This window comes from Phasianus colchicus, chromosome 5 (assembly GCF_987193195.1).
Source record: "Phasianus colchicus chromosome 5, bPhaCol1.hap1.1, whole genome shotgun sequence".
In the NCBI taxonomy this organism is placed as follows: domain Eukaryota; kingdom Metazoa; phylum Chordata; class Aves; order Galliformes; family Phasianidae; genus Phasianus; species Phasianus colchicus.
In genome coordinates, this window is record NC_143440.1 from 16051688 (window position 1) to 16077596 (window position 25909).

Sequence of the window (25909 nt, forward strand, 5' to 3'; positions counted from 1 at the left end):
AGGCAGCTCCTCACCTTCTAAGGAAACATCAATCCTCCCAGAGCACATGGAGGGAAGGTAGATTTTAAGACTACCCTCAGTGTATTTCCCCCATAAAACACACCGTTCGCGGTCCCTCTGGTGTTTCCACAAATAACAAGTCACACGAATGTCTGCTAAAGCATGTCAGTCCATCGACCCAAACCAATTTGTTCAGTGTACAGAGGGGAAAAGCACAAATCTCATAAGCTTTTCTGAAATATAGCCTGTATAGCGTCTGGGCGGCAGAAAGGGAGAGCCTTTCCCGCCATGCGGCTGCTCGGGAGGGGTCTGAGGTTTCCCTCAGAGCAACTGAACACGTGCTGAGGAGGTCCGGTGTGCCGACACAACGACCCGGTTAGCTGAACTTCTGTCAGGAAGCCCCCTAGTGCACGACTTAGAGTTGTTCTTGGGAAGAATGGGAAGCAGATATAGCACCCTGAGCCTCTGAGGTAAGAACTGTGGTAGCGCAGAGAGGACTGACCAGAGCACGGCAGGAGCAAAGGAGGTTTGGTGGAGGAGAAACATGCCCTGAGGGGAAAGGCTGTCTTGTGGGTGGAGAAACACGTATTGCAGTCCTTTCCCCCCACCCCTCCCTTTTTTTTTTTTTTTTAAACGTAAATCACTCAGAGCCCCTCTATTTAAAATGGTAATTTTGTTGGTTACTTCTTTGTAATTTGTTTTTAAAGAATAACTCAGCTTTAGCGAGGCAGTGGCTGTAAGGCAGTCCCACGGTGTGCCTCTGCCCCCCACACTGCAATGCCGACAGCTCGGCCACAGCTGCTGTTGGTTACATCCCAAAGCCCTGAGGGGAAAACACTCCTCTTAGCAAACACGCTGCCCTGCTCATCATGTAACAGCAGATGTTTTAAATGATGCTAAAATCTGACTTACATAAACTAAGATGCAGTACTGTCAGGAAGTTGTTTTGTTTTCTTGAATTTGTTTTTTCATCCTTAAAAGGGGCCTTTGAATGGTTTAGAATCGATAGTGGTTTTAGATCACACCATTTTGTATCATTTTCCAGAGAAATAATGAAAAAATAAGTGACTCACACAAAATATCTTGAGAAACAATTTTGTTGTCACTTCCTGTGTGCTTGGCAGGCCTAACTTCTGGCTAACAATTTCCATTTGCATCCATTGCTGGATATGCTGCTTTTAACATAACTGAAGTGATTAGCTAACCTCTTCCAGGATAGACCATGATGATGTGATTTCAGTATAAATTTATGGATTAAAATGGTTTGAGTTCATCAGATGGTCTCTTCATCAGGCATCCCCTTTGTACCTGCTGGAGCTTTCTTATTGCTGGAACTCAGAATCATTTTCATAACTTGAGCAGTCAGCACATCACATTCATGATCAAGGTTTTTGTTGTTGTTTTTCTTTGTTTGTTTTTAGTGTTTAAATAAGCACGTAATAAGTTATCCCCATTTAGTCTAATGTTCTAAAGCATGGTGACATACTGAAGAGTTGACTTAGTCCTTGGGAAGAGAGAGATGTATTCCGTGGCAGTGTGTTTCAATCCATGCAAATTTCAAACAAGCTACTAGAGCTATGATTAAGTTACTCACTTTTAATATTTCTGTTCAGTTTACATCAGTGTTCTTAGTTTCAGGTGTATCAGGCCTATCTAGCAAGGTAAGCCTGAGGCAGGTCCAGTATCACATCTCAAAGTGTCACAGATGATCACCAAAATCTTAGCTCATCATATCAGAAAGAATAGAATCATACCTCAGAAAATTGAATGTTTCTGCCTGTTTTTGCATTAGTATCATTAGAATTCTCATGCTGAATAGACAGTGGAATATTAGAGTGATTTTTTGTAATTTAAGTAGAAAATTGTGTTCAATTTTCCTGAATTGAGGAACACAAAAGATGCTTTAGCTCAATGCTAAAATTTTGACAATCCTAATAGTAAGCTGTTGGCATATCTTGGACAATTGATCCTAGACAAAGCAACAGTTATTTGTTAAGGTCATGATTCACAAGCACTTCTAAATTGCCTTGTTAATACAGCCTTGGTAATTTCTTAAAATTCTTGTGCTATCATTATTCTTCTGTATTACTACATTTGGATACAGTATTTTATTATTTTTTTTTTAAATGGGAGATAAGATAAATTATTCCCAGTTCACCATGGCATTTAACTCTTTATCAGTCTTTGGCCACCTCAAGATATGTTCCTGGTCTTTATGTGGATCATCATGGTTGTCAGATCTACAAAGACTTACCTTAAAGATTTTTCACATCTCTATCCATGGAAGACAAATGAGGAATTGTGTTAATCACTATTCTTGAATAAGTGGATATTTTAGATGCTGACACATAACAGTGCATAGATTAATGGGAATTTCTCTTCCTTCCCTCCTTGCCAGTAACCATGAGTGAACTTTTTTTTTTTTGGTAGAACAAAAAACCTGACCTAAATCCACATGTGAAATTGAAACATGAAAAGTACAGGATTGCATCTGACCTAATCCAGATTTAACTAGATAATCTAGATTTAACTTCTATTTCTATGTTGCTATACTTGCATACATTGGAGAACACTGAAATAAATACTTCAAATCCTCAAGCATTCAAGGATATTCTAATGTGATGAATTATATTTTTGTGATGAATTACATGAATTACATACAAAAGATGCCTTTTTTTTTTGTATCTTTGCAACAAGAATTGTAGTCATGGCCACTTTACTATCTTGTATTGGTCTCTTTGATTTGACTTAGGAAGTAGACCATATTGAAATGGCAAATCTTGAGAATCATACAATATGATTTTTTTTTTAAACATACTGTTTAAAAAAAGAAAAAAATTGTGAATTATAATCCTGGTAATGCAACTCAGTGTAGCAATACAGGAAGGAACAACCTAAGTGTTCTACTGTTTTTATCTGGGAAATTGGAAAGAACCTTCATGCAGCATGCCTACAAACAGTCTAGTGGTTTCCCTCTTTGACATAGGGAAGATCATATAAATAAAAATTGTCTTGGGCAGATATTGTCATGAAAATAACCAAGATTGTTTATCTTGTTTGCTCTGAGATAAAGTAAAGCCTCCTCAGTAATCTAGTACATCATATATCCTTTATCTGTGCTGCCTACTTATACAATTTCAAATCCTGTTCCACGTCCCAGTCCTTATCTTCACCAGACTCTTGTCTGAATTCATTACTCCTAAGAGACTGTTGGAAGATCTCAAAAAAGGTTGTAGTTATCAGCAACATTCTTCTGACAAATTCTGGCACTCTTTTCAGTAAGATAGCCTACAGGAGGAACAAGCTTACCCAGGAGACAACGGAATATGATTGTAAGAACTACCACAATGCTTCTTGCTTGTCAAACATCACGCTCAAGGCCTTGAACTCAACACTTCTGTTACATTTAATTATGTTGATACTCATTTAACCCAACAGGCAACTCAGTACTACATAGATGTTTGTTCACTAATCCCCCAAACGGGACAAGGAAGAGAACTCATAGGTTGAAATAGAAATTACTAAAATGAAAGAGGAAAATGGAAACAAAAATGCAACAATAATAATAAATGCAACCACAGTGTATTATAATTACTTGCCACGCACCAACTAACAGTAACAACACCACAACCTACCAGCTTACACTCAGCAACCACCAAACAGCATCTGCCCTCCCCACAGCTTTATGGCCTTCTTCATAAGAAGGGTATGGAATAACCCTTGGCCTAATTCAGCCACCTGTCTGGGCTCCACCCTGCCCCTGCTGCTGTGCTACAAAGTTCCTTCCCAATAAGTGGCCTGGCTCTAGGGTGCACTTCTAATATGCACAGCATTGGTCTGCTCACTGCTTTTGGCTGCAAGCAAGACAAGTGGTCTTTATAAAACAGCAGTTTTCAAAAAAAGAGCTATAAGGCATACATCTTTCTTGTCTTGGTGAAAGAATAAGAGTGAATAGCTTGGCACATGTATAGTTTTGTTTCTTGATGTGTTCCTGGAAGAAATTCAAAAAAGATTATGAAAGTAACATAGCAGAAGATGGGCAAGCGGTAGTGTGATTTGTAGAAGTGGGGTATGCTGTTTGAAACTAAATCTTAGTCCTCAAAGTAAGGATGTGCACAAAACACAGCTCCCTGTATGAAGCCTAACAATACAGAAAGGATGCTCCAAGAGTTAAAGTCCCTTGCACACGTTTGTGGTTCTTGCAGGAGAAAAAAAAACATAAAGTCCTTATGTCATTTTTTGAATCTGTATAAAATATCTGGCATCACAGTGCTTGTTGACTGGAAATTTGGAGGCTGCTAAACCACAGAGTAACCAGAAACATAAGCTTCCTTAGTGGAGGTGAGGAATACATGACATTCCTTTTAATCTACATGTTTACAAAGGCCCGGCTCCACCACGCAAACAGTGAGGGGTTGGAGGGGTTGTAGTAGTTTAGTGAGAGTATGTGTAAACATGGTAGCTAAGATCAGTGAAGCTCAAATAAACTGGGTTAGGCCTGGAAATATGCAGAAGATAGATAAAGATGATAAAAGAATGGCTGAAGTTCCACTTACTCTTTTTTTGGAAAATAACAGAATGTAGAGACAATTCAGAAATCATTTTTCCACTGCTTTACAGACTTAAAGAACAATATTTTTAAAGTGCATGGGAGTTTTATCCCAGACCTTAATATGCCAGTACCCATGGGAATACTAGTTTTGTTTAATTAAAAGTATGTAAATATGGAAGCAGTTCAACTTGCCAAATTTCCCACAGGCAATTCAAGTTCTCCTCTACCACATGTTCTTAACAAGCCTGTATTCCACTGCTGATTTCTTGAGAAACTAAGTTATGTACACTATAAACTGCACAGCAGTCACAGCCTGGGAACAGCTGTCACGTTAAATGAGATGGAATTATTGACATCATACTAGAATTACAAAATGAAAACAAAATTTGGCACTGAATTTTATTCTCTTGCTTTATGCATTATTAAGCATTCAGATTGTTAAGTTTTCATTTCTATATAGAGTTGTCATCAAATCTGACTGCAGAATTCTGGGCTGGCCAGAGAAGGCCAAAAGACCGATATGTATATGTGTATACAGGCATGCACATACTTGTTTACATTTGCAGTAAGTTTCGGCAGGTGAAAATATGTTAAGCTTTCTTAAAATAGTCTAAGTGAGAGCTGTTGGACAGGGATCAGAGGAGAGCCACAAAGATGATCAGGGGACTGGAGCACCTCCCCTACGAAGACAGGCTGAGGGAGCTGGGCTTGTTCAGCCTGGAGAAAAGAAGGCTGCGGGGTGACCTCATTGCAGCTTTTTAATACCTAAAGGGAGCCTACAAACAGGAGGGGAATCAACTCTTTGAAAGGGTAGATAACAGCAGGACGAGGGGAAATGGTTTTAAGTTGAGGGAGGGAAGATGTCAGGGGGAAGTTCTTTACTATGAGAGTGGTGAGGTGCTGGAACAGGCTGCCCAGAGAGGTGGTGGATGCCCCGTCCCTGGAGATGTTCAAGGTCAGACTGGATGGGGCCCTGGGCAGCCCGGTCTAATATTAAATGGGGAGGTTGGTGGCCCTGCCTGTGGCAGGTGGTTGGAGATTCATGATCCTTGAGGTCCCTTCCAACCCTGGCCATTCTGTGATTCTGTGATCTGGACTATTTGGAAAAAGTCTTAAGCAGATAAGATATTAGATGCATTTATCAACAAACGATCAGACTTCCTAGAAAAACAGCAGCATATTGCACCTTAGAAAATACATTTGGCAGATATGTTGTTTGTATTGTATTTTCATTATGTAAAATACACACTTTTTTTTTTGTTATTCCTCTCTCTCCTTGCTCTTACAATGAAAACATTGAGAAGTTAGAGATGCCAAATGAAGTAGTGGAACATGTGCCTGAAAGGAAAGCAAGTCTAGAATAAATACACTGTTAAAATAATTGCAAATCAGTTGTAGGTACTTTCAGCCATTTGTTCACAAAGAACAGAGTAGACATAGTCAGAAATATAAGGACTATAATTAAGTCTGGATCCTACCTAAGATCCTTGAAATACATTTCCTTCCTACTTACCCATACGTACGCATGCAATACACCAATGATCTGAAGGGGATTAAATCCAAATTTGAGGAATTACAGATATAACTACATGACACAATGCAGCAGTTCAGTAATATGTTTTACTCAGCTAATGAACTAAAAATTAAAACTGCCAGAGCAAGGCAATTTGTTATTACTTCTCACTTTCCAGCTGATGCTTCATAACTCATTGTGTTTAATCTTTTTAGGAATCTCATAATATTATGTGCACTTTATTACAGAGAGTTTTCAGATTATGGGTTTCTTTTTTCTTTCTCATGAGATAAACTGTTGTTATTGTAACCACAACTGAAAATAGCATATAGATTATATTTTATTATACACAGAGCTTTCAAATATGAATCTGTAGCATGTCTTAAGGTGAAAACTGAGAACAGAAATTGACTAATCTTTGTGAAAGTCATAATCCTGACATCTTTATTCTACATGGAAGTAAGTATAAAATGTCTGCCGGTAGCCTCTCTGTGCAGTGAGATGTTAATGCATTAAATGATCAGCTCACAGAAGGATACACAACTCATACTCAGCTCTCTGGACTGAGGGCCTATGCAGCTGTAAATAATTGGGATGCAAGTTGCCAGCTATTATGTTTGTAGTATTCAAAAAGAGAGCTATGTAAAAAGGATGCAAGTTGTTCATTCTTGCTACAAGAGAGTATATGTTTCTGTGCGTGCATCTCTTTACTTTTCTTCATAGGCAATGAGTGCTCTCTGGCCATGGAACAACATGGAACAGTTCTCTGTTCTTCAAACTATGGATGGAAGCAACCTTTGTTAATCCTTTCACCCTTTTAGATCTTCAGCTTTATCTCATTATCTCCCTGACTTCATTTCTTTAGAACTGGACAGAAGTTTCCTATTTTCAGAACTAGAAGTCATGAATAAATAAGTCAAATCTATTCTAACATGATTTCACCATTAAAAGGGCGTTGACGAACTGAATTCCCTTTTTCCCACAAGTCAATCAAAATGCATAAAGAACAAAAAAGGTCAAATTGTATCAAGTAACAGGTAAACAAAAGTATACACTTAAAGATATTATCAGATATATTAACATCAGTTGGAGACTAACTGTTCTAAAATGCACACACATTAAAGAACAGTGTAAACATGTAAACATGTGATTGCCACTGACTTGCTGTTCCCAGCTCTTAATATTTGTGCAAATACAAGTTCTGTTTTACTTCCTTACTAGTAGAGGTCAAGGCTTGCACTTCATGGATTCCTGGTTCATAATATATTTACTTTCCACTCTATATCTGATAATAAAATCTAATTGCTAAATACTGTGATGTAACAAGTGGCAAATAAATTTATTTTTTCCTAAATCCAGTTTAAACATTAATTACAAATGCAGCTGGATGGCAATTATGAAGCTAATAGACAGGAGAATTTGAGCTGCTTCTTGTTCATGTGGCACAATTAACTGAGTTCTAACTAAGCTACAGACATTTGAACTATAGCTGCCCTCATGTTAAATGCTTTCTGTTCATCAGCTCTGTTGTTGTATGGAGTCAAAATGCACATTGCCCAGATTTGCTGACGTATAATTCATTATTTTGTCTGAGTTTCCTTCAGAAAAGGAATACAGAATAGTTGCTGATGCCTGAAAGTGGAAAAAACATTTACCAAAAATGTTGGTCTCTGTACTAGTACAATCCAGATGAAGAAAAATATAATTAATATCAGCATTTTCTCTTTGAGTAAAATAGGTGCACACCAAGTCTCTTGTGAACTGTAGTCAGTCTGTAGATTTTGATGTGAGATTTTACAAATAGTCAAGAATTAATAAGAAGTACCTCTATTTTCACTACTAGAAGTAAATGAAAATGGAATGAGAGAACCAATGTCCTCATTCACAGACTAGTTGATCACTAGAAGATAAACCAGGCTTTAAGGTACTTTGCAGAAATTTTCTTCATAATTATAGAATTAGAGGGGAACGTTGCAATGTCTCTTTCCACAGTTGTATCATTCATTTTGTGTTTTTCTCTCAGCACTAAATTGACCCAACTTCATAAGGAGGTGTTACAGAACAAACTCTTCAGTCCACACTGCTTCAGTGATCAGAATTCAAACTGATTCAAGTACAGTGACAGCAACACAAAGTTCAGGAGTAGGAGAGCTGTGTGTGGGTGATAAGAGGGAACTTGCCTTCTATCTATCCCTATGCACAGGATAACATTATATGAAAACTCTTTCTCACTGTGGCAGGCCTTGCTCTGTTGTTTTGTTGTGTTGCCTGTGCACACGCACACAGAATGTTTTACTCCAGAAACACTTTAAATGTTTTGTCCAAGTTTGTCATCAGGGCTGTGGACATGCTTCAGAGAACTTTGGGAGTGGCAGGCTTTCTCAGCCTCTCTTGCTGGCAGTGTACAAAGAGTGAATGACACCAGCTGAGGTCCCCACAGCAATAGAATTGGAGATATTCATCAAAGTGAACGCCAGAGGCATAAAGCCAACACGGGGAGGTCTCAGGCCATTGTCCTAAAACGAATTATAATTAAAAGTTAAGTGCAAGTTTATTATAAGTTATTTTACCACCTCTAGAAGCGTATGTTTTAAATTATTTCCTAGTGTGTTGGTTTGGTTTTTTTTTCTAAACAAGTATATGGGAAAGACTTGACTTTACAATTGTTAAAGTACTGAAGCACTTTTGGAACAGTGAAAGAGCATTCTCTGATAGTTTTGTTTCTTTTTCCTTTATGCACTCTGTATCTTTTAGTTTATATTCAGATTTGATCTATATGCACTTTGAAGCAAGAAATGAAATCTTGTACAATGCCCGTAGCCACTAGGTCTCAATATACTGCAAAAGAAAGTAATTTGCATTGTTATATAAGATCTAAATAGCTGTAGTTAAATACCCAAGGACAGTAAAGAAAAGACCAGATGAATGTCAGCCCTAACAATCCACTCAATGGAATTTTTTTTCTGCTTGTAGATGATGTATCTCATCTCTTTCAAAGACTATCTGATAAATTCCAGAATTACAGAACATGGTCTAGATACCAAGGAAAAGAGTTGTCTTGATTTTGGTGACCAGAAGGATAGCATAAAGTGTGGTTTGTACTAAAATCAGGAGGTGGATTACTCAGTCTTTTATGGCACAATCATACTGGGCTTCTTTTAGATACTGCTTGTAGGAGAGAGTTGAAGTGTCCGAAGATATAAAGAGATGAGAGCAAAAAATACACAGAATCATTGTAAATATTATGGGATTCTGAAACTGCAACATGAACTGATGGTAAGGACATAGCTGGTTACAGCTTTTTTTGTCACTATTTCTCAGTTAAAAAGATATTTTTTTTTTACCACTTTTTGAAAGTTCTCTGAATATTTATCTATTTTAATGTCAGTTTCTTGGGAAAGTATCTTGGCAGCAAGTGCAGTCAGCTGGCTGTGTAGCATCTGCCTGCTTGATTGCCTGCCAGCTTCTTGGACAAGTATACAGGAGCTTCTGAAATGTGCAATAAGCTTAGCCTACAGAAGCAGCAGTGTATGTGACTCAGTTTTGTGCAAGACAGTAAGGAGAAGCAGGCAGACAAAACAGGTAGAGCACATAACACGTAGCCATTTCATGCTCACTTGACAACCTGGTCTAGTCATTGTGTTCTTCTTTTCCTTCCTGTCATATGTTTACAATACTGAATTTTCTGGCCTCTGTTCAAAGAATCATATTTAAAATACCTAATATTTACTGTTTGCCATGTTATCTGTAATTTTTCCTTTAAATTTTTTTTTTTTTAATTCTAAGACCAGACTTCGAATTATATGTGATTATATTTTACAGCCTAGGAATATTTCTTTCTAACTCTTTCCAAGATCGTGGATAAGTCAGTGATGTCACACATTTTCCCACCATAACACAGATAAAAGGGTATTCGGGTTTTTTGTTTGTTTGTTTGTTTGTTTGTTTTGGTTGTCCATGGCCAGGACAAAATTCTTATTTATATTAATTCAAAATTCTCTTTATATTAATAATTCATAATTTTTTAGTGAGAGATACAGTCATCTAAATGCCTATTTTCACTATGGGATTTTATTGTTCCTGGCTTAATCAGCAGAATTGGCCTAAAATCCATTTCATGCGGCAATCCTATTTATTCAATTCCTCCTCTGAAATATTTCAAATGTCTTGCATACATTCAAATATGCATATACTTCAACAGTGATAATACAAAATATAGAGTTACGTTGTCACAGTCTATACCAAAAAACTCAGTTTAACCATTTCTATCAATTCCACATTCCATCAGCACACCAGGAATGGCTTATGACTCTCCATTACGACTGATGCTACAAGATGTTGCTGATTTTTTTCCCTTGGAATGACAGAACTTCTTTTTTTTGTTTTTCTAGTCATAGTGAATGTCTCAGTCATATAGAATAAAGATAACCTTGTACTCAAGAGCTTTATTTTACCTTATTCTGAAACTGATTGTCCAATATATTTAATGGTGTTATGAAAATGTTAAATGAATATTTAATGGTGTTATGATGATGTTATCATCAATTTTCAATATTCTAAATACCATATTCTTAATAGCATTGATATTCTACAACATTTATTTGAAGGTCAGTCTTACAGGAAAATTTGGCGATTCAAATATGTATGATTTTAATGGCCTCATGTTTTTAGTAGCATCAGTATATCTCCAAATAATTTAAATTTTGAATAAAATACTGCAGCTCAAATAAAAACACAAATAACAGATCGATTGCTGTGTCAGGTTTCTTTCAAGCCTAAATCTATACATACCAAAAAGAGCAAAGGAATCTTACAAGCACAAGCTACCAAAGCTGGAAATCACTTGAACTGTGTTGAACATAGGACTATTCAAATGCTGTATTTTGTTTATCCAGACATATTTAAGGTTGCTAAACTGATGCACAAAGGAGTATATTACTGAAGGTGGAATGTTTTCTTGGAGATCTTAAAAGCATCAGGGTATCCTAGAAGTAGGTGTACCTACATAAATTGTACTTTGCAGTACAGTCTGTTACTTTATAAATTATTTCGGCTCTCAGTATCTATAATTTCTGGCTTAGCATAAATTATTCTGGTATTTCTAATTCTTTCAGAATTACACATCATGCAAGAAAGTAAGCTATATCTAACTACTGATAAATGTTTACTAAGCAATATACATGGCCAGTACAATCTCTGCTCATCTGTACTACACTGATTACTGAGAGTTATGAAGTTATGAGATTACTAAATCAATAAAAATGATGACATGGAAACAAAACTAACATTAATTAAGGGTGTCAGTGTCTCATTAGAAAAAAAAAAAAAAAAAGAAAAAAGAAAAAAAAAGAAAAGAAAACACCAAAACCACAAAATTGGATAAATTCCTCTAAAATAACTTTTTTGTATCTACACCTGGATGGCTATTTTTTACGTAGCTGTTCTGTGTAAAATAGCTGAGCATTTGCTCACCTTCCACAGTCCTGCAGCAAAAGCTTTATTCTTGAGATATAGTTTTGACTTGTCTGGTTGAATATACTTGTAGGTGCTGCTTATAACCTCCTGCATCCCAGAAGAGATCTCCTTAGAAGACAGATACAAGATTTCAATATTGGAGACAAAAGTAATTCTCTCGTTACTACAGTTGATTTTGAAAGTTCAATTATTCTAACTGCAGTGAGGTAAAATCTGTGAAAAGGTTCTGTAAACAAGAAAAAGATGCATTGGGTGACACAGATTCAAAGATTATTAAATTATTCTTGTATCTGACAGCTGAGTGCTTTTAAGACTAGAAGCTTGCAGTCCAGTTGAATCATGGGATATGCTATAATTAGTATATAGATGTGGCCAAGCGCTTGGTATGAAATTCTCTTAAATGCCATTTTTTGACTGAACAGATTTTTTTTTTCCCCATTGTAAATAGTTTATCTTAATGTTATTCATTTACTTTGTTTTGTCATAAGGCAGATGTAAAAATTTTTTTAACAGGAATTTTGGAGTTTGGGGTTACAATTCTATTATCAACAACCATATATTTTACCCTTCAGTTGGAAGAAACATGGTAAAAAAGGAAGATGAGAGGGGGAAGAAAATGAAGGCAGACCTTCATTTTTATTTTAATAAAGGGTTGAGTCAGTCTGAAATTAGGCTAAAGGATTTTTACTGTCTCTCCTACACATCTTCTCATTTCCCAGGAGGGGTAAATTTGAGGACGTGATGAGGAACTACATTTTAAGCAAAATAATGATAGCAGAGAAAAGGACAGTTGAAACCCAGAAGTGTGATGAGTTACTTTCAGTATTGCATGGATGACACAGGAAAGGCTGAAGAGATTCATATGGAGAGGGTAAACCATTACTTCTGTATTTTATTAGGAAACTTCAGTGATTCCTGAAAAATGACAAGATCAAGCAAATAAAGTTCTGTCTGTATTCTGTCAGCTCAGCGTTGGCAGTGATAACTGAACATATCCTGTCTCTCCAGCATTTCAGCTCTGATGTGGGGAGATCAAAAAATGGGTGCTATTCTTTTGGGTTGTTGATGGAGACAATGACATAGTTTGCCATCAGCCCTTGGCAGTGCTAAAGTGGTACTCAAGGGCCTTTTTAGATCCTCTACAACCTCAAGAAAGAAGTTGTATCATTCCTGTACTTGTACCAAGGGCAGCCTATTTTACTGAGGTAAAGTTTATCATTCTACTTGAAATGCAGAGATGAATAGAATCAGTAAGGAGAGTGAATAAAAGTTAATAAAAGAAGAACTAATAAAAAAAAAAAAAATCTAAGATCTATATCTCTATTCATTCGCAACATCTTATATCCAAGCAGTCTTCCCATCATTTCCAAATCTACATTTCTTTCTTCCACTATGAGTGTTGGTCCAACATTGTTCTTCTCCTTGTCAGGTAGAATTTGCATATTATTGATTTCAATTGCTTTTGGGAATAATATCAAATTTGGTCAGTAAATGAAGTTAAATGTGATCTACTGCAAGTGGAAATTGGTATAAAAGCCTTTAAGAAAGATAACACACTGAAGAAGGTTTGTGTTTTCTTTTTTCTTTTCTTTCTAAACTCATTTAGGTGTGCTGAGCTTGATGAAGAGGAGATCCTGTTTGGCGGGTACTTTCCTGCTACAATTTCTGAAAGCCATGGGAATGAGGGAGGGCATTGGAATTCTGTATATAAAGCATCCAGGCTTGAAGAGGTAAACCTAGAAGGTGGCGATAGCAGGAGCACTGCCCACTTGTAGCAGAGGAGGGTACTGGAAAAATCTCTGTGTTTAGAGCATGCATCATGTTTCTAACAGCACTGCTGCTCATCTTCTACAGTTGTCTGCAATGTGCTGGTAAGTCTAACATGTCCACTTTCCTCTGTATGAATGATTTGAAGAAAAACGTATATTGTGACAAAATAGGAAACTCCACTGTAAAATTACAACAAATAATAGTACAAGTCTTACTCTCCTTTCCCGTGACCATCAGACATTAAACATTTTCTTTTCCCTCACCACGTTTAATTACAACTGCATATTTAATAAATACATAACTGAAATAGATTTTTTCCCTAACTTTTCATTGTTTTTAACAGTTACTGTTGGATAGTTACTTAAAACAAATATGAAATACAGAAATTATAATACTCTCTCTAAATGCAGGAAATACTTTTAATAGACTTATGTTCTCTTTCCAAGCTTCAGAGTGCCTTTATCTTTCAGATGTTCTTGATGTTGTGTCCTACAGATGTCACTGGAAGTTCTGAAGAAGAGATTGTATAAAAATTTCAAAATCTTTTCCCTTTGTTATACAAACTGCAAAGAAGTTTTCAGTGTGTGCTGTGATCTCTCTTTTTTTTTTTTTTTTTTTGAGTAAGAATGCTGAGTTGGAGTACATGCGTATTATTTCAGTCTATTCAATTTTTACATGACTCTAAGTATTCCTGCATATATTAGTCAGTATATTAGCATATATTAGTCTTATAAAGCACTCAATTTTCATCTAACTCATCTGACTGTAGTTTTTTACTAAGACTTGACAGGCAAGTTAATAAAGTTTGTAGCTATTTTCTGCCTTACTCATTCCTCTTCCTGTAGTATTTTCAATGGAGAATGACACTTCTTCACCCATGGTTTGCTGTTGCCTGAGATAATGTCTTCTGTTTTATCTCTTCTATAGATTCTCAGTGATTATCAGTTGTTACAGCTCTAATTTTAAGAATATGTTACAAGCTGCTAAAAGGCATACTTCACTTACTTTAGTTTGAACAAGTTAAATTTATTTCTTCTGTATTGTATTTACTACATTTAACAGACCATATAGTTCTAATTGCTTGAGGGCACATATTACTCTTAAATCACTGACCTAAACTACAGCACTAGGAAAAAAAAAAAGTCACTCTTTTGTAGACTCTTAGAGCCAATTTCTAATCTCAGTTATATTGTTATAAATCAAATTTAACTCTGTTCACTGTATTAACACCATCGTAACCAAGATCACGTCAAGCACCTCAACCCTGGGTTCTGACCCGAAATGCAAGTGCCTGTGCGTTTTAATATGCATGATTTTGTATATTTGGTGAGTAGATATATCACTATAAATATTAATCTTAACAATCAATTGGACAACTACTGTTGACCCCTACTCAGACACAAGCTTTCTTTATTACCTGGGCAAATATAGAGAGAATCTCATCTCTAAAGGATTGAGTTTTCTAGGATGGAACTTCTGTTGAATTTAAAAATAAAAAATCTAAGGGTAGAACATAGAATAGCAGAGCAGTCTTTTTATCTTGGGATGTATCAACATATTTAGCTTGTGAAATGTAATGCTATGTTTGACACTGTGGGGAAAAAAATAAGAGATTTCATTCTATTAAGTTAGCTTTGAAATCTGACAATTTTTGGAGTAACATCTGAATCATAAGAAGGTGATCTGTATGAACTAAAATTGGCAAACAGGCAGGATGTTCATTGTTTCCAACTTTAGATCCATGTTCAGTCATAGAATCATAGTTTGTTCAGAAGGAATTAAATAAAAGCAAGAACTTCAATCCTTCTCTTCACAGATCTGGATTCTGAGCCTATTGCAAACTGAAAATAGTTCATAAAATTGTCAGGATAATTTTATTAATACCCTAAGAGTTAAATGTGAGAAAAAGAAATGCTTAGAATAATTACTGTAAAGTAATATATGTAAAGCATCATCTGACAGAATACAGACTGATTGGCAGATAGTCAGCAAATAGCTCTATATTTGTTTTAATACCCATTCTTTGAGCAAAATATTCAAGTGATGTCACAACCTTAGGTTTTTAATACAATCCTCGCACACCTCCATGTGATCCAGGATAATTATCACCTTCTTCTTCTTTTTTAATGTAAATACCAATCCTGGAGTATTTATAACATTTTGTAACTGTTTCACATGCTTAGACTTACAAACTTTAAGCTTGGATGATAATAAATAAGCTTTGTAAACTGTTCTGATCTAAAATATTTGCCATTGCTGGGCTTCTTGATTTACTTCAAGCTTTCTGGCTAAATCTCACTTAAATTAATGCTTTAGACATATTTTCAGTTTCTACAAATCTAATATCCTCTGATTTTACACACTCTTAAATCCCTTGAATGTAGTGTTTGTAGTTTGAGATTAAAATGCAGTAATTGTAGAACTATTAATCCAACAAAAATAGATTATAATAAAATAGTAGAGCAATAATAAAACAAGTGGAAACATAAAAATCAAGGTGTTCAAAAAACATAGCAATAACTCTAGGTGTAAACAGTGCCTGTTCAATAGCCACACAGGCTCATTCTGTCACTCTTTTTGATGTACTCAGTGTGATGCATGGCTCACTAAGAACATGTGAGAACAGAAGAAACAGCGTGCTGTACACCACATGAAAAACACTACCTCACGTTCAGGAGTGCTGTGCGGAATTGTCTGGAGAGTCTCTTATAGTTGGTGAGCTCTGTAAGAGCTTTTATTCTCTTTGTGTCCTTAAGGAAAAACAGAGTTTTGCAGAGCTGAAGTACATAAATTGTATGTAGGCCTGGCCTGGCTTCTGTGATTAAAGAAGCCTTCTGTCATAATGTACTTTCATGTTTTCTCTACTGCAAAAGATCCTAAAGGTATAATGGATAATTATATGCTTTCTACAGAATATTTACTTCTACCATCCAAGAAATACTGGACCTGAAAAACTTCAATAAATGAATAGCATGTTTCTGAAGAATGTGGGGGTATTTTTTTCTTACAGTTTTCTTTAGTTATTTATGTCCAGATATTGACTGTATGAAAAGCTGGCTCCTTGCATTCCCTGCTTGTATACCTGCACAGGGCTTAGTGTTCATAGATTGTCCATAGAAGCCCTTTTCAGCATCTTACACTCTTCTCACTTCTTTGCAGGAAGCAAGCTGCTAGAACAGAGAACCTTTGGGTACATATGAGAACACACTGTTGTCGTAGGGGGACTCATGTCAGAAAGACAATACCATACTCCACATTTGCTAAATGTTCCTTGGCTTTTCATTACTAGACAGAGCGTGAAGAGTTGTGTGAAAGGGAGCAGGTAGCAGCTTTCATCATTCTGCTTGAACAAGAGCAGCTAAAGTGGCAGCTAGGTCTGGGGATTTCTCAGTTTTCTGCTACAAATAGAATGATGCTTGTAAAGAACACATGGGATATTATTTTGCCCATATTTTCCCAGTTTTGGCTGTTCCCTCTACTGCGTCTGCTCATATGATGGACTAAGAATTCAGAAACATGCAATAAGATTTATCCCATATGTTTTTAACAAGGAAGGATTTGAGGCTTAAGTACAGGAAATCCTGTGTTACATAGGATTTCTGGCAGTCTTTGGTAACATTTTATCATTTGCAGAAGAATATTACAAGCAGAAATATTTGGTTTTCCTCCATAATTATCAAGACACAATTCATATATGCTGGCTGTGCTTTGGTTTGTACAGTATTTAAAAATAAATCAAACTAAAGATAATAAAAATAATTTGCCTATGGAAGAATTCAACTATATTGTCTTTTTTCCTCCTACAGCTTTTGAGGGAAATTATTGGTCCCACTTTTTTCTCCAAAAGCAGAAAGAAACCTTGCAAAGAAGTAAGTATCTGACATGTTATTTAATGTTCATGTTGCAGCTCTGAGTAACGGCTCTATTCAACATCAATTCAATATTGCAGGAGACTTTGTACAAAACATATACTAAAAATAAGTTCTTGCCTCAAGGAGAATTGGTTTTAAAGGATTAATTTTAGAAGCTGTGAATGAGAAGTTTTGCCTATTAAAAGGTGGTATTGTGTTTTGTCTGGCTGTGGTAAGTTTAACACTAACTGGAAAATGCTTTTGTCTACCACGCTGTGTTTTTGATGCCAAGGGACAGAAGAGATATGAGCGGTTACAGTAACTTTCAACTGGTGGGATCCAAATTTAGAAATTCGTTTTTGTGATCCATTTGGTTTTCCTTCCTGCAGATCACTGTCTAATAATATTATCTAAGAATTTAGGAAATTGATTCTTTTGAATCATTTCCAAAATCCAGGAAGTGAGGGAAAGTTGATTCTATATACAGATTTTTTTTTTAAGATTACTGTAAAGATTACAGATTGCCCTTGTGAATAAATTTGGTGTGGGAACAGAGTATGGAATAGTTCTTCTTCACTCTTATATTCAAGCAAGGAGGACAGTGTGGACATAGCTCCCCTACAGCATCCAACTGTAGCAATTCTTGCCACAAGTCCTGATAATTTCCCAGAAGTTCCCCCTCAGCTGATAAGAAAGTTTGTCTGCATGCATCCTATTCTGTAATCGAAGTTGACTCCAGCTGCCTACTTACTGCTAATTTGTGCTAGTCCTTCTGAGTGTAAGAAATACAAAAGATGATGAAATACTCTTACTGAAAGTTCAAAAAAATTAGCATTACCACTCCAAATTACTAAAAAAGGTTAGCTATCAGAAGTACTACTAGAACAGTCAATATAGTTGTTTGTTTATTAATACCATAATTTATAATTTATATTATAATTCATAATTAAAATGGTAACAAAAAAGTTATATAAAGTGCAAATGTTATTATGATTGGCATTTTTTTAGACAGAAGTAGCAAAGAATGTCTTATGTGTTTGCTCTTCCGCTTAAGCATGGAAAGGCTACATGAAAAGCTTCATTAGTTTATGTTAAAGGGAAAAGTAGTTAAATGCATCCCATTAGAAGAATTCAGCAACTCGTCTGTGTTCTTAAAACCAGAGGAAGAGTGGGGCATAGATATACAGAAATTAAAAGAAAACGCCTAGACATCACTTAATTTAAAACTGTACTCAAAAGACAAATATCTGTCATCTGATTTTAAATTTTCCTGAATTATTCATATTCCCATTTGTTACTTTTTTTTTTTAATAAGACTTAAATAACAACAAATAAACTACATTCTGAAGGCACTATGTATTTATAGAAATGGACACCTATTGCACTCTGACCGTAATCATTCCCTGGCATGCTCTGAAAAAGCTGGGGTTTTCTGGTCATATCTGTTAAGCACAACACTGAACCGGCTAGGATTGGACATGAAGGATCAATGATAACAATTAGCCGATTCCTATTTTCCAGTTAGACGTTCTGGACAGCCCAGAAGTATGGAAGAGGAGTACTTTGTGTCAACAGGTAACAGCTCATTGGAAAACAGCTTTTTCTACAGAATAAAAACAACAGTATTCTCCAAACATCACATCGCTCTTAAAGAGCAAAAATATGTTTCAGCTTTAAAACAATGAATATAAATTGCAGGTAGACGTTGCTAACCTTAACTGATAGTTTCTGCTTCTAAGATACAGTCTAAAATATTGAACTTCATAAAACTACATAAACAAAATTATTGAACAATGAGAAGCAATGATGTAAGTCTGGAAATAGATAAAAAATGAGATTTTACTTACTTCAGTAGTTTTATCAGCATCAGAGGGACAGTTCAAATGCTCTAAGTAGGTATAGAAATGTCTGTAACATCAAATGCTGGAGTTGTATCTCTTTTTATGATTCATTTCAACCTCCTAATATCTGTCCTTTCAGTCAAGAAGTGATTATTAAAAATGATAAGGGGTTAAACCATTCCCTATATTTACAATGTTGGTTTGAACTTTGTCACACAAACACAGAACTAAAAAAGTGGGGACTTAAAAGTGGAGCTTTGAAAGCTGTCTTTGGATACTAATGATCTGACTCTGCAGTAAATTCACGATACTTAGATAGGCACAGATAGCCCCATAAATGTTGTGTCTGGGATGCTAAGGTAGCATTCAGCCACAGTAAGCTTCAGTAGCAAGTTATTACCTTTATAAACACATCAAATAGACTGGAACAAGGTAGTTAACACTGAAATCACCCAAGGAGATGCAAGGGTGTTTCTCAAAGCTAAAAGGAAGAAAAGGAGCTCTCCTGCTTACAGTAAATAAAAGAGTATTGCTCTTACTCCAACTGTTGTTTGACTTCCCAAATAGATGTAAAATTTTAAAGCTACAAAAACTTCTCTAGAATGTTGTTCACGTGATTAATTAATTAGAAACTTATCAGATTTTGCTGTTACCTGTGTTTGAAATGGCAATGAGAATGAATAAATGCACTGCAAGTAGGCCTAAATCCATTTTTCTCATTTATAGTTTTGAGCAAGGATTCCTGTTCTACCTGGGGCGGAGGGCATTTTTCAACTTTTGATAAATATCAGTATGACTTCACTGGGACTTGCAACTATATCTTTGCAACTGTATGTGATGAATCCAGTCCAGACTTCAACATTCAGTTCCGCCGCGGGCTAGACAAAAAAATTGCAAGGATCATTATTGAACTGGGTCCTTCTGTCATCATTGTTGAGAAAGACAGCATTTCTGTCAGGAGTGTCGGGTAAGATTCTGAGATGAAAGGAAGAAAATATGTTAAAAAAGCAAGAAGCAGTTTCAACAAAGTAGCCTACTTTGTGTCAAAAGTGAATTAACAAAGAATTAACATAGAAGTTGACACATCTAAACAGATTACTTCTATTTCTTCTTATCAAACATTTACACTATCTAGAATCCAAAGTATTTCATTTGCAGCTTTTGAATCAATCTTAGTGTACATTTGTATAGGCAAAGGGATAAACTAACCTTCTCCAACCAAAACATTCTCACATTGAAACTACAGTCTCCTAGGTGATACTGGTGATACTGGTATGGTTACAGTAGTTTAAATTTCCTCTACAAGTACTGCTAAAGATTATATAGGTCCTAAAGGTACCTTTATAATTTTTAGAAGGTACTAAAAATTTTCAGTTCCTATGTTATGCTTAAAGCATATTTGATTTGAGACTTGGTAACTCTGAGCCCTCTGTACTAAAGGTAACACATCTCATTTATAAGAGAAACTCCGAAGTGTTCAACAAACTGAGAAACTCTGGAGGGGCTTACATTATCCAAGTATTATTGTTTTCAGAAAACAGCTGTTTTACTGAGGAATTGAAACCAAAGTTTCCTATCCATTCTATCTCAGTCATTCTCCAAAAGCCAAGATTGATCTGGTCTTGGTGTTGCTGATAGCCCTGCTTCAGGACTGGTTAACCATACAAGGTCCCACCTAAACAACATTTCTGTGATTGTATTACGTGTTTACTGAGCACTTAGAAAAATACCTTAGTTCTTTAATGTTGTTGCTTTACAGTGTTAAAATTCAGCTGCAAGGCTGAAAACTTCCTACAGCATTCCCTTTGTGAGTTTCTTTGACTTGTCAGTTTTTGTTCTTAGCAGTTGACAGGCTAAATAGTCTGTAGAAGTTCTTCAGGATAACCAACATCAGTTTTACTTACGTAGACCATGCATTGTTTTTAAATGTATATCTCTGCCCTAATAAAACCAAATCAAGTGAATATACAGAGTCCTACAAAATTGGATCAGTGGTATAATACATGTAATCATATCTTGGTGATTCTTCCATGAAACAGCTGATATTGATTTCAGTATCTACTGACACATTAAAAATGTTAATTTCTCAAAATATTATAGTTACAAAGGAGAAAAATTCTACTTCATGTTGCTACAAGTACTAAGATTGCAATGTGTATTATGTCTAAAAAAAAAGACAGCTAATACCCACATAACAGTGATATGAGAAGCTCAGTTTGTCTTCTCCCACATTACAGTGTCATCAAGCTGCCTTATGCCAGCAATGGAATTCAAATAGCACCTTATGGGCGCAGCGTCCGCCTTGTTGCCAAGCTGATGGAGATGGAACTAGTTGTCATGTGGAACAATGAGGACTACCTCATGGTTAGTAAAATGTTCTCATGAAGCAGAAAATAAAATTCTTACTGACTTACTGGATTGACAGTTTTTAGATATAATTGGAGCTCTTTGGATGTGCTTAATGTTTGGATGTTTATTTCCTGTTTCATCTATTAACGTTCTTGCTTTTTATACCTACATGTTTCTTTAAATTCCAGCATTGGTTATTATCTGAAGCAACCAATGTTGAGATCTATGGATGTTTTCTTAGACTCTGTGCTTTCCTGAGGCTATTCCAGCAGCATAATACACTATATTCCAGCACATGCTATATTTTACATAAATCCAATTATTTTCTGCGATTTAAGATTTTCAGAATAATTTATTGATTGTAATCAGAAGCAGTATTACCACTTCACTATCTAAACCAATAAATAAATGAATAACCTTCCTCTGAAAGTAGATTTTCTTCTTGTAACATTGAATTTCTTAACAGAACGATCCTGAAATACATGCTTTGTCAACAAAGTTACAAAAGGAAACAGCATCTTTTCCTTTTCTATTTCTCTCCAACTCCTTACAGTATTAGCCACCCTCAGTTAACTGCAAATCTCTTAGAATCTTGTTTTTTCATTGAATAAAAAAAAAAAATCACAACATTAACTACATGCTGATAAGGAAAGGAAGTTACTGATTTCAGAACTCTTCATTCAGGTCAAGACAATGATATTAATGAGAAGGATTTCCTTTAATTGGATTCTTGAACTGAATTTGTTTGAAAAAGTAGTACTCTGCAGATCATTTTAATTAGGGTGATCCTTTTTTGTGTTTCCTTTGATTTTATTTTAGGTTTTGACTGAAAAAAAATACATGGGGAAGACCTGTGGAATGTGTGGAAATTATGATGGTTATGAACTAAATGACTTTGTGAGTGAAGGTAAGATCTAATGGCAGATCACATGGAAGGAGATCTAATCAAACTAAGTCATTCTTTAATTGCTATGGCTGTTCACTCAGTTTTAGAGTTGAGTAGAGCACTATACATCACCAACAAACCTATCTGTCATACAATTATGCTAAGCACAATTATTTGCTGTGGCAATAATGTTATAGGTTCCCCAAACAAGTGATAAGATTTTAGAATCAAGCAGTAAGAATCATGCTTTCTCACCTAACTTTCAAGACAGTCAAGTTCTTAGCAAGGCACAGTGAGTGAGATGACTACATCAGATAGAAACAAGAATGAGGCTGTAATAAAAAGAACATAGTGGACAAGAATATTAACAAGTAGTTTGTCCAATCAGGGTAAAACTTCAGAAAAAAACTCATTGGTGCTGAGCATTTGGCATCAGCCCTATCTGTGATTCAGGGAGTGCCCCTCACGCTCACTCTAACTGGGCTGTTGGAGTGGTATTCATGAGCGGTTGGAGCTCATTGCCCATGGACCAAGAACACATCCTCTAGTGTTTTTTTTTTTACCTGATAGCAATTCTGTATACCAAGGCCAATCCACAATGCAAACAAAATTGCACTAGGAACAATAGGAATTATTTGCTTCAGAAGCACACTGCTAATCTGAACTACAAGGCTAGTGTGGAAACACTAAATTGCACAGTGAACTAATTTCAGAATAACTTTTCCAAATGCAATATTCTATACACAGAAAAGAACTTTGAAAAGGCTTCAATATTTTTTAGACCGTGATGAGTATAACCATATATATAGGGGAAAAAAGAGTGCAAGATAGGGTGAGGAAGCATGAATTAGCCTCTGGTACAAAATTTAATCACTGGTAGAAAAAAAACAGCAGTAGCTGCTAATCTGGTGAGGTATTTGATGTGATAGATTAGGTAACAACCCACAGATGATCAAGGTTGTAAAACTAAGTTTAACTGAAGAGATTACAGGCAATTCAGGAAACTAGGCTTAATAGCAACTTTTATAGCCAAGGAGTAGAATCTGAATTTTACTCCATCACAGCAACAATTAAATGAATCCATGTTTTTTTTTCCTGACAAATTATAACCCTTCAATTTACAGGTAAATTACTGGATACATACAAGTTTGCTGCATTACAAAAAATGGATGATCCATCAGAAATCTGTCTGTCTGAGGAGATATCAATTCCTTCCATTCCTCACAAAAAATACGTAAGAAAGATCTTGGATTTTCTGCAGTGAGATTTTTAATAGAGATAGACGAAGTAGAAGAGAGGCTATGGTTTCATAAAATGCACTTTCAAGAAAACAGTTAGTTTTAAAAGTTGTATACCTTGATACAAGAAAGAAGAGTTCTTTGCAACAAAATACATTTTGAAAAAGGCTCAGGTACTCTTGAATCAGGATTTGTGTCATTCATATAAATATACCAATAGCTCACAGCCTTCTGAAAATTGATGCAGATCATCACAGGAAATTCATGGAGCTTTAATGAACTTAGTGTGAAACAACTAACAACCTGAAATTGTAAGCTGTACAAACTTGAAGACATTCAGAAAAACTTTCAATATATTGCTAGATAACAGCATTTGCAATAGAGTCACTATCTGTTGCTATTGCTTCCAGACCTAGATGGGAAGAAAATCAACGTACCTGAAACATGATGCATCCATATTTGTGTGTTTGACCAAAGGCAGGCACTTGGTAGCATCAAAGAACAAAAAAGCTTCCATTTCTTACAATCTGCAGATATAAGAATTAAATCATTCTTAGAATGATCTTCTTGTTTTATCAGGGAAAGTCAAATCATAATTTCCACAGTGAAAGGTGTTTCTGTGGGTCCTGTGAGGAAGATAAATTTGTGAAGAAGAGACTTGTAAATATTACTTGTATTCATACTGAAAAAAATTACTTTGATCTGGTGGAAAATTTCTGTTGGCTGGGAGGTTTAAGCTCTTTACATTCTCTTTGCTATGTTATATTTCAGTAGGCAACATTAATTATCAAATGCATACCCAAAGGGGAATGCATGTTGATATATCTACACAGTGATATTTGTCCAGGAACACGTCCGTCTCCCTAATGAATCACCATGAGACAACATATTCTCTCTCTGTTCTCAGCCATTCACAGGGAGATTGATGGCACTAAAATAATGGCTACTGTTCACCTTATGAAGAAGTGAAACTCATTCCATGCCTATTACTAAGCTAGGGGAAAGAAAAAAGACAAGAATAAAATCATAAATAGCAGAGATTTCCTTTTCTGGTTTTCAGATGAGGAAAATACTGCTAGGATCATTTGTTTCCTTTTTTTATTTAGGCCGTGATTTGCTCTCAGCTGCTTAACCTGGTGTCACCAACCTGCAGTGTTCCAAAAGATGGGTTTGTCACTCGTTGTCAACTTGACATGCAGGACTGCAGTGAGCCAGGACAAAGGAACTGTTCTTGCTCTACACTGTCAGAGTATTCAAGGCAATGTGCTATGTCCCATCAAGTAGTGTTCAACTGGAGGACTGAAAACTTCTGCTGTAAGTTCAGATGTTTTATTCATATGGATTGCATTTAATTTCAGCCATGGGTAGTAAATTGATAAAAATGAAATGCTTCAATGGGAACATATTTCTTTTTACTCATGGAAAAGCTCAGTTTACTTGAAAAAATCTTTGAGATTGGCTACCATATAGATTTTAGCATAAGAGTAGGGAAATCCCTCTTCTAGTTTCAAGGCCTTGTATCATTTCACCCTACCTCCATATCTCGTGTTGTATTCTTCTGTTCTTTTCATCTTCATATGTATTGGCAATGCTCTTTTTTTTTCTATTTACTATGATAATTTTTCATTCTTTCCTCATACATATGAAAATTTTCTCTTCTAATTTCCATTACTATCCCCAAATCTTTTAATTTGCACTTCCTTCTGAAGTAATTTTTCTTCTTCTCCAACATTACCCCTCTTACATAAATTGTTAACCCATTTTATTTTTTGGTTGGTTTTCAATTGATTTTAGTTCTTCAAAAGAGTCAGTGTCCACAAAATGCCTCGAGGAATTTATAAACATTAGTAAGGCACAATATGCATTCACAGAACTGTATTATTATTTCTTAATAATCAGTGAATCAGTGAAACAATAGCCCAATCTTCTCTAAATCATAGCAGTTTTCATGCTGAGTACTGAGGCAGGGTAAGAGACTATTAATGCTAGTTTTCACAACATCTTCTCCATCCCCTGTTGTAGATGAGAGATTCTTCTGTTTACACCTTAAAAACCTTAACATTTGCACTTCTGGTTGTTGCAGCTGTGGGGAAATGTTCTGCTAATCAAATCTACGAAGAATGTGGTTCTCCATGTATTAAAACCTGCTCCAACCCTGAGTACAGCTGTTCCAGTCACTGTACCTATGGTTGCTTTTGTCCAGAAGGTATCATCTCTGTTTTCATCATATCCTTAATGATCCATAGAGATACTTCTGGTGTAGATCTAGTCAAGTGGATTAGTATTCTTACACAATGCAACAGTGGTACATTCCAGAGCATCGTGCTGCTAGAATTGCCATTTCTCATGTAACAAAACACAACCAGAGTCTTAAATAGTCACTATCATAAAAGACCCTTGGTTACTATTTGCTAGAAGGTAGTTGAGAAAGCAT

At 35.7% G+C, this 25909-nt stretch overlaps 1 protein-coding gene and 1 long non-coding RNA gene across 4 annotated transcripts in view; one reads left to right on the forward strand and one right to left on the reverse strand.

The window, feature by feature from the left end:
* The first annotated feature begins 377 nt into the window (after nt 1–377).
* MUC6 (mucin 6, oligomeric mucus/gel-forming) overlaps nt 378–25909 on the forward strand; it is a 59132-nt gene continuing 33600 nt past the window's right edge. Inside the window, exons 1-11 of one of the 3 annotated variants that reach the window (XM_090140623.1) lie at nt 378–470; nt 11611–11688; nt 12260–12411; nt 13147–13411; nt 17117–17179; nt 19729–19969; nt 21240–21366; nt 22171–22258; nt 23362–23471; nt 24582–24789; nt 25559–25681. In XM_090140623.1, coding sequence (XP_089996749.1) covers nt 13360–13411; nt 17117–17179; nt 19729–19969; nt 21240–21366; nt 22171–22258; nt 23362–23471; nt 24582–24789; nt 25559–25681 — 1012 coding nt within the window. In that variant the 5' untranslated portion in view covers nt 378–470; nt 11611–11688; nt 12260–12411; nt 13147–13359. The remainder of the gene's footprint in view (nt 471–11610; nt 11689–12259; nt 12412–13146; nt 13412–17116; nt 17180–19728; nt 19970–21239; nt 21367–22170; nt 22259–23361; nt 23472–24581; nt 24790–25558; nt 25682–25909) is intronic. The other 2 variants (XM_090140625.1, XM_090140624.1) reach the window with 2 other exon arrangements.
* LOC149917767 (uncharacterized) lies at nt 19896–25745 on the reverse strand. The gene is made up of 4 exons (XR_016466762.1): nt 25659–25745; nt 23913–24002; nt 22493–22569; nt 19896–19977 (listed from the first exon to the last, which is right to left on the reverse strand). It is a non-coding gene; the product is annotated as an uncharacterized LOC149917767 (long non-coding RNA).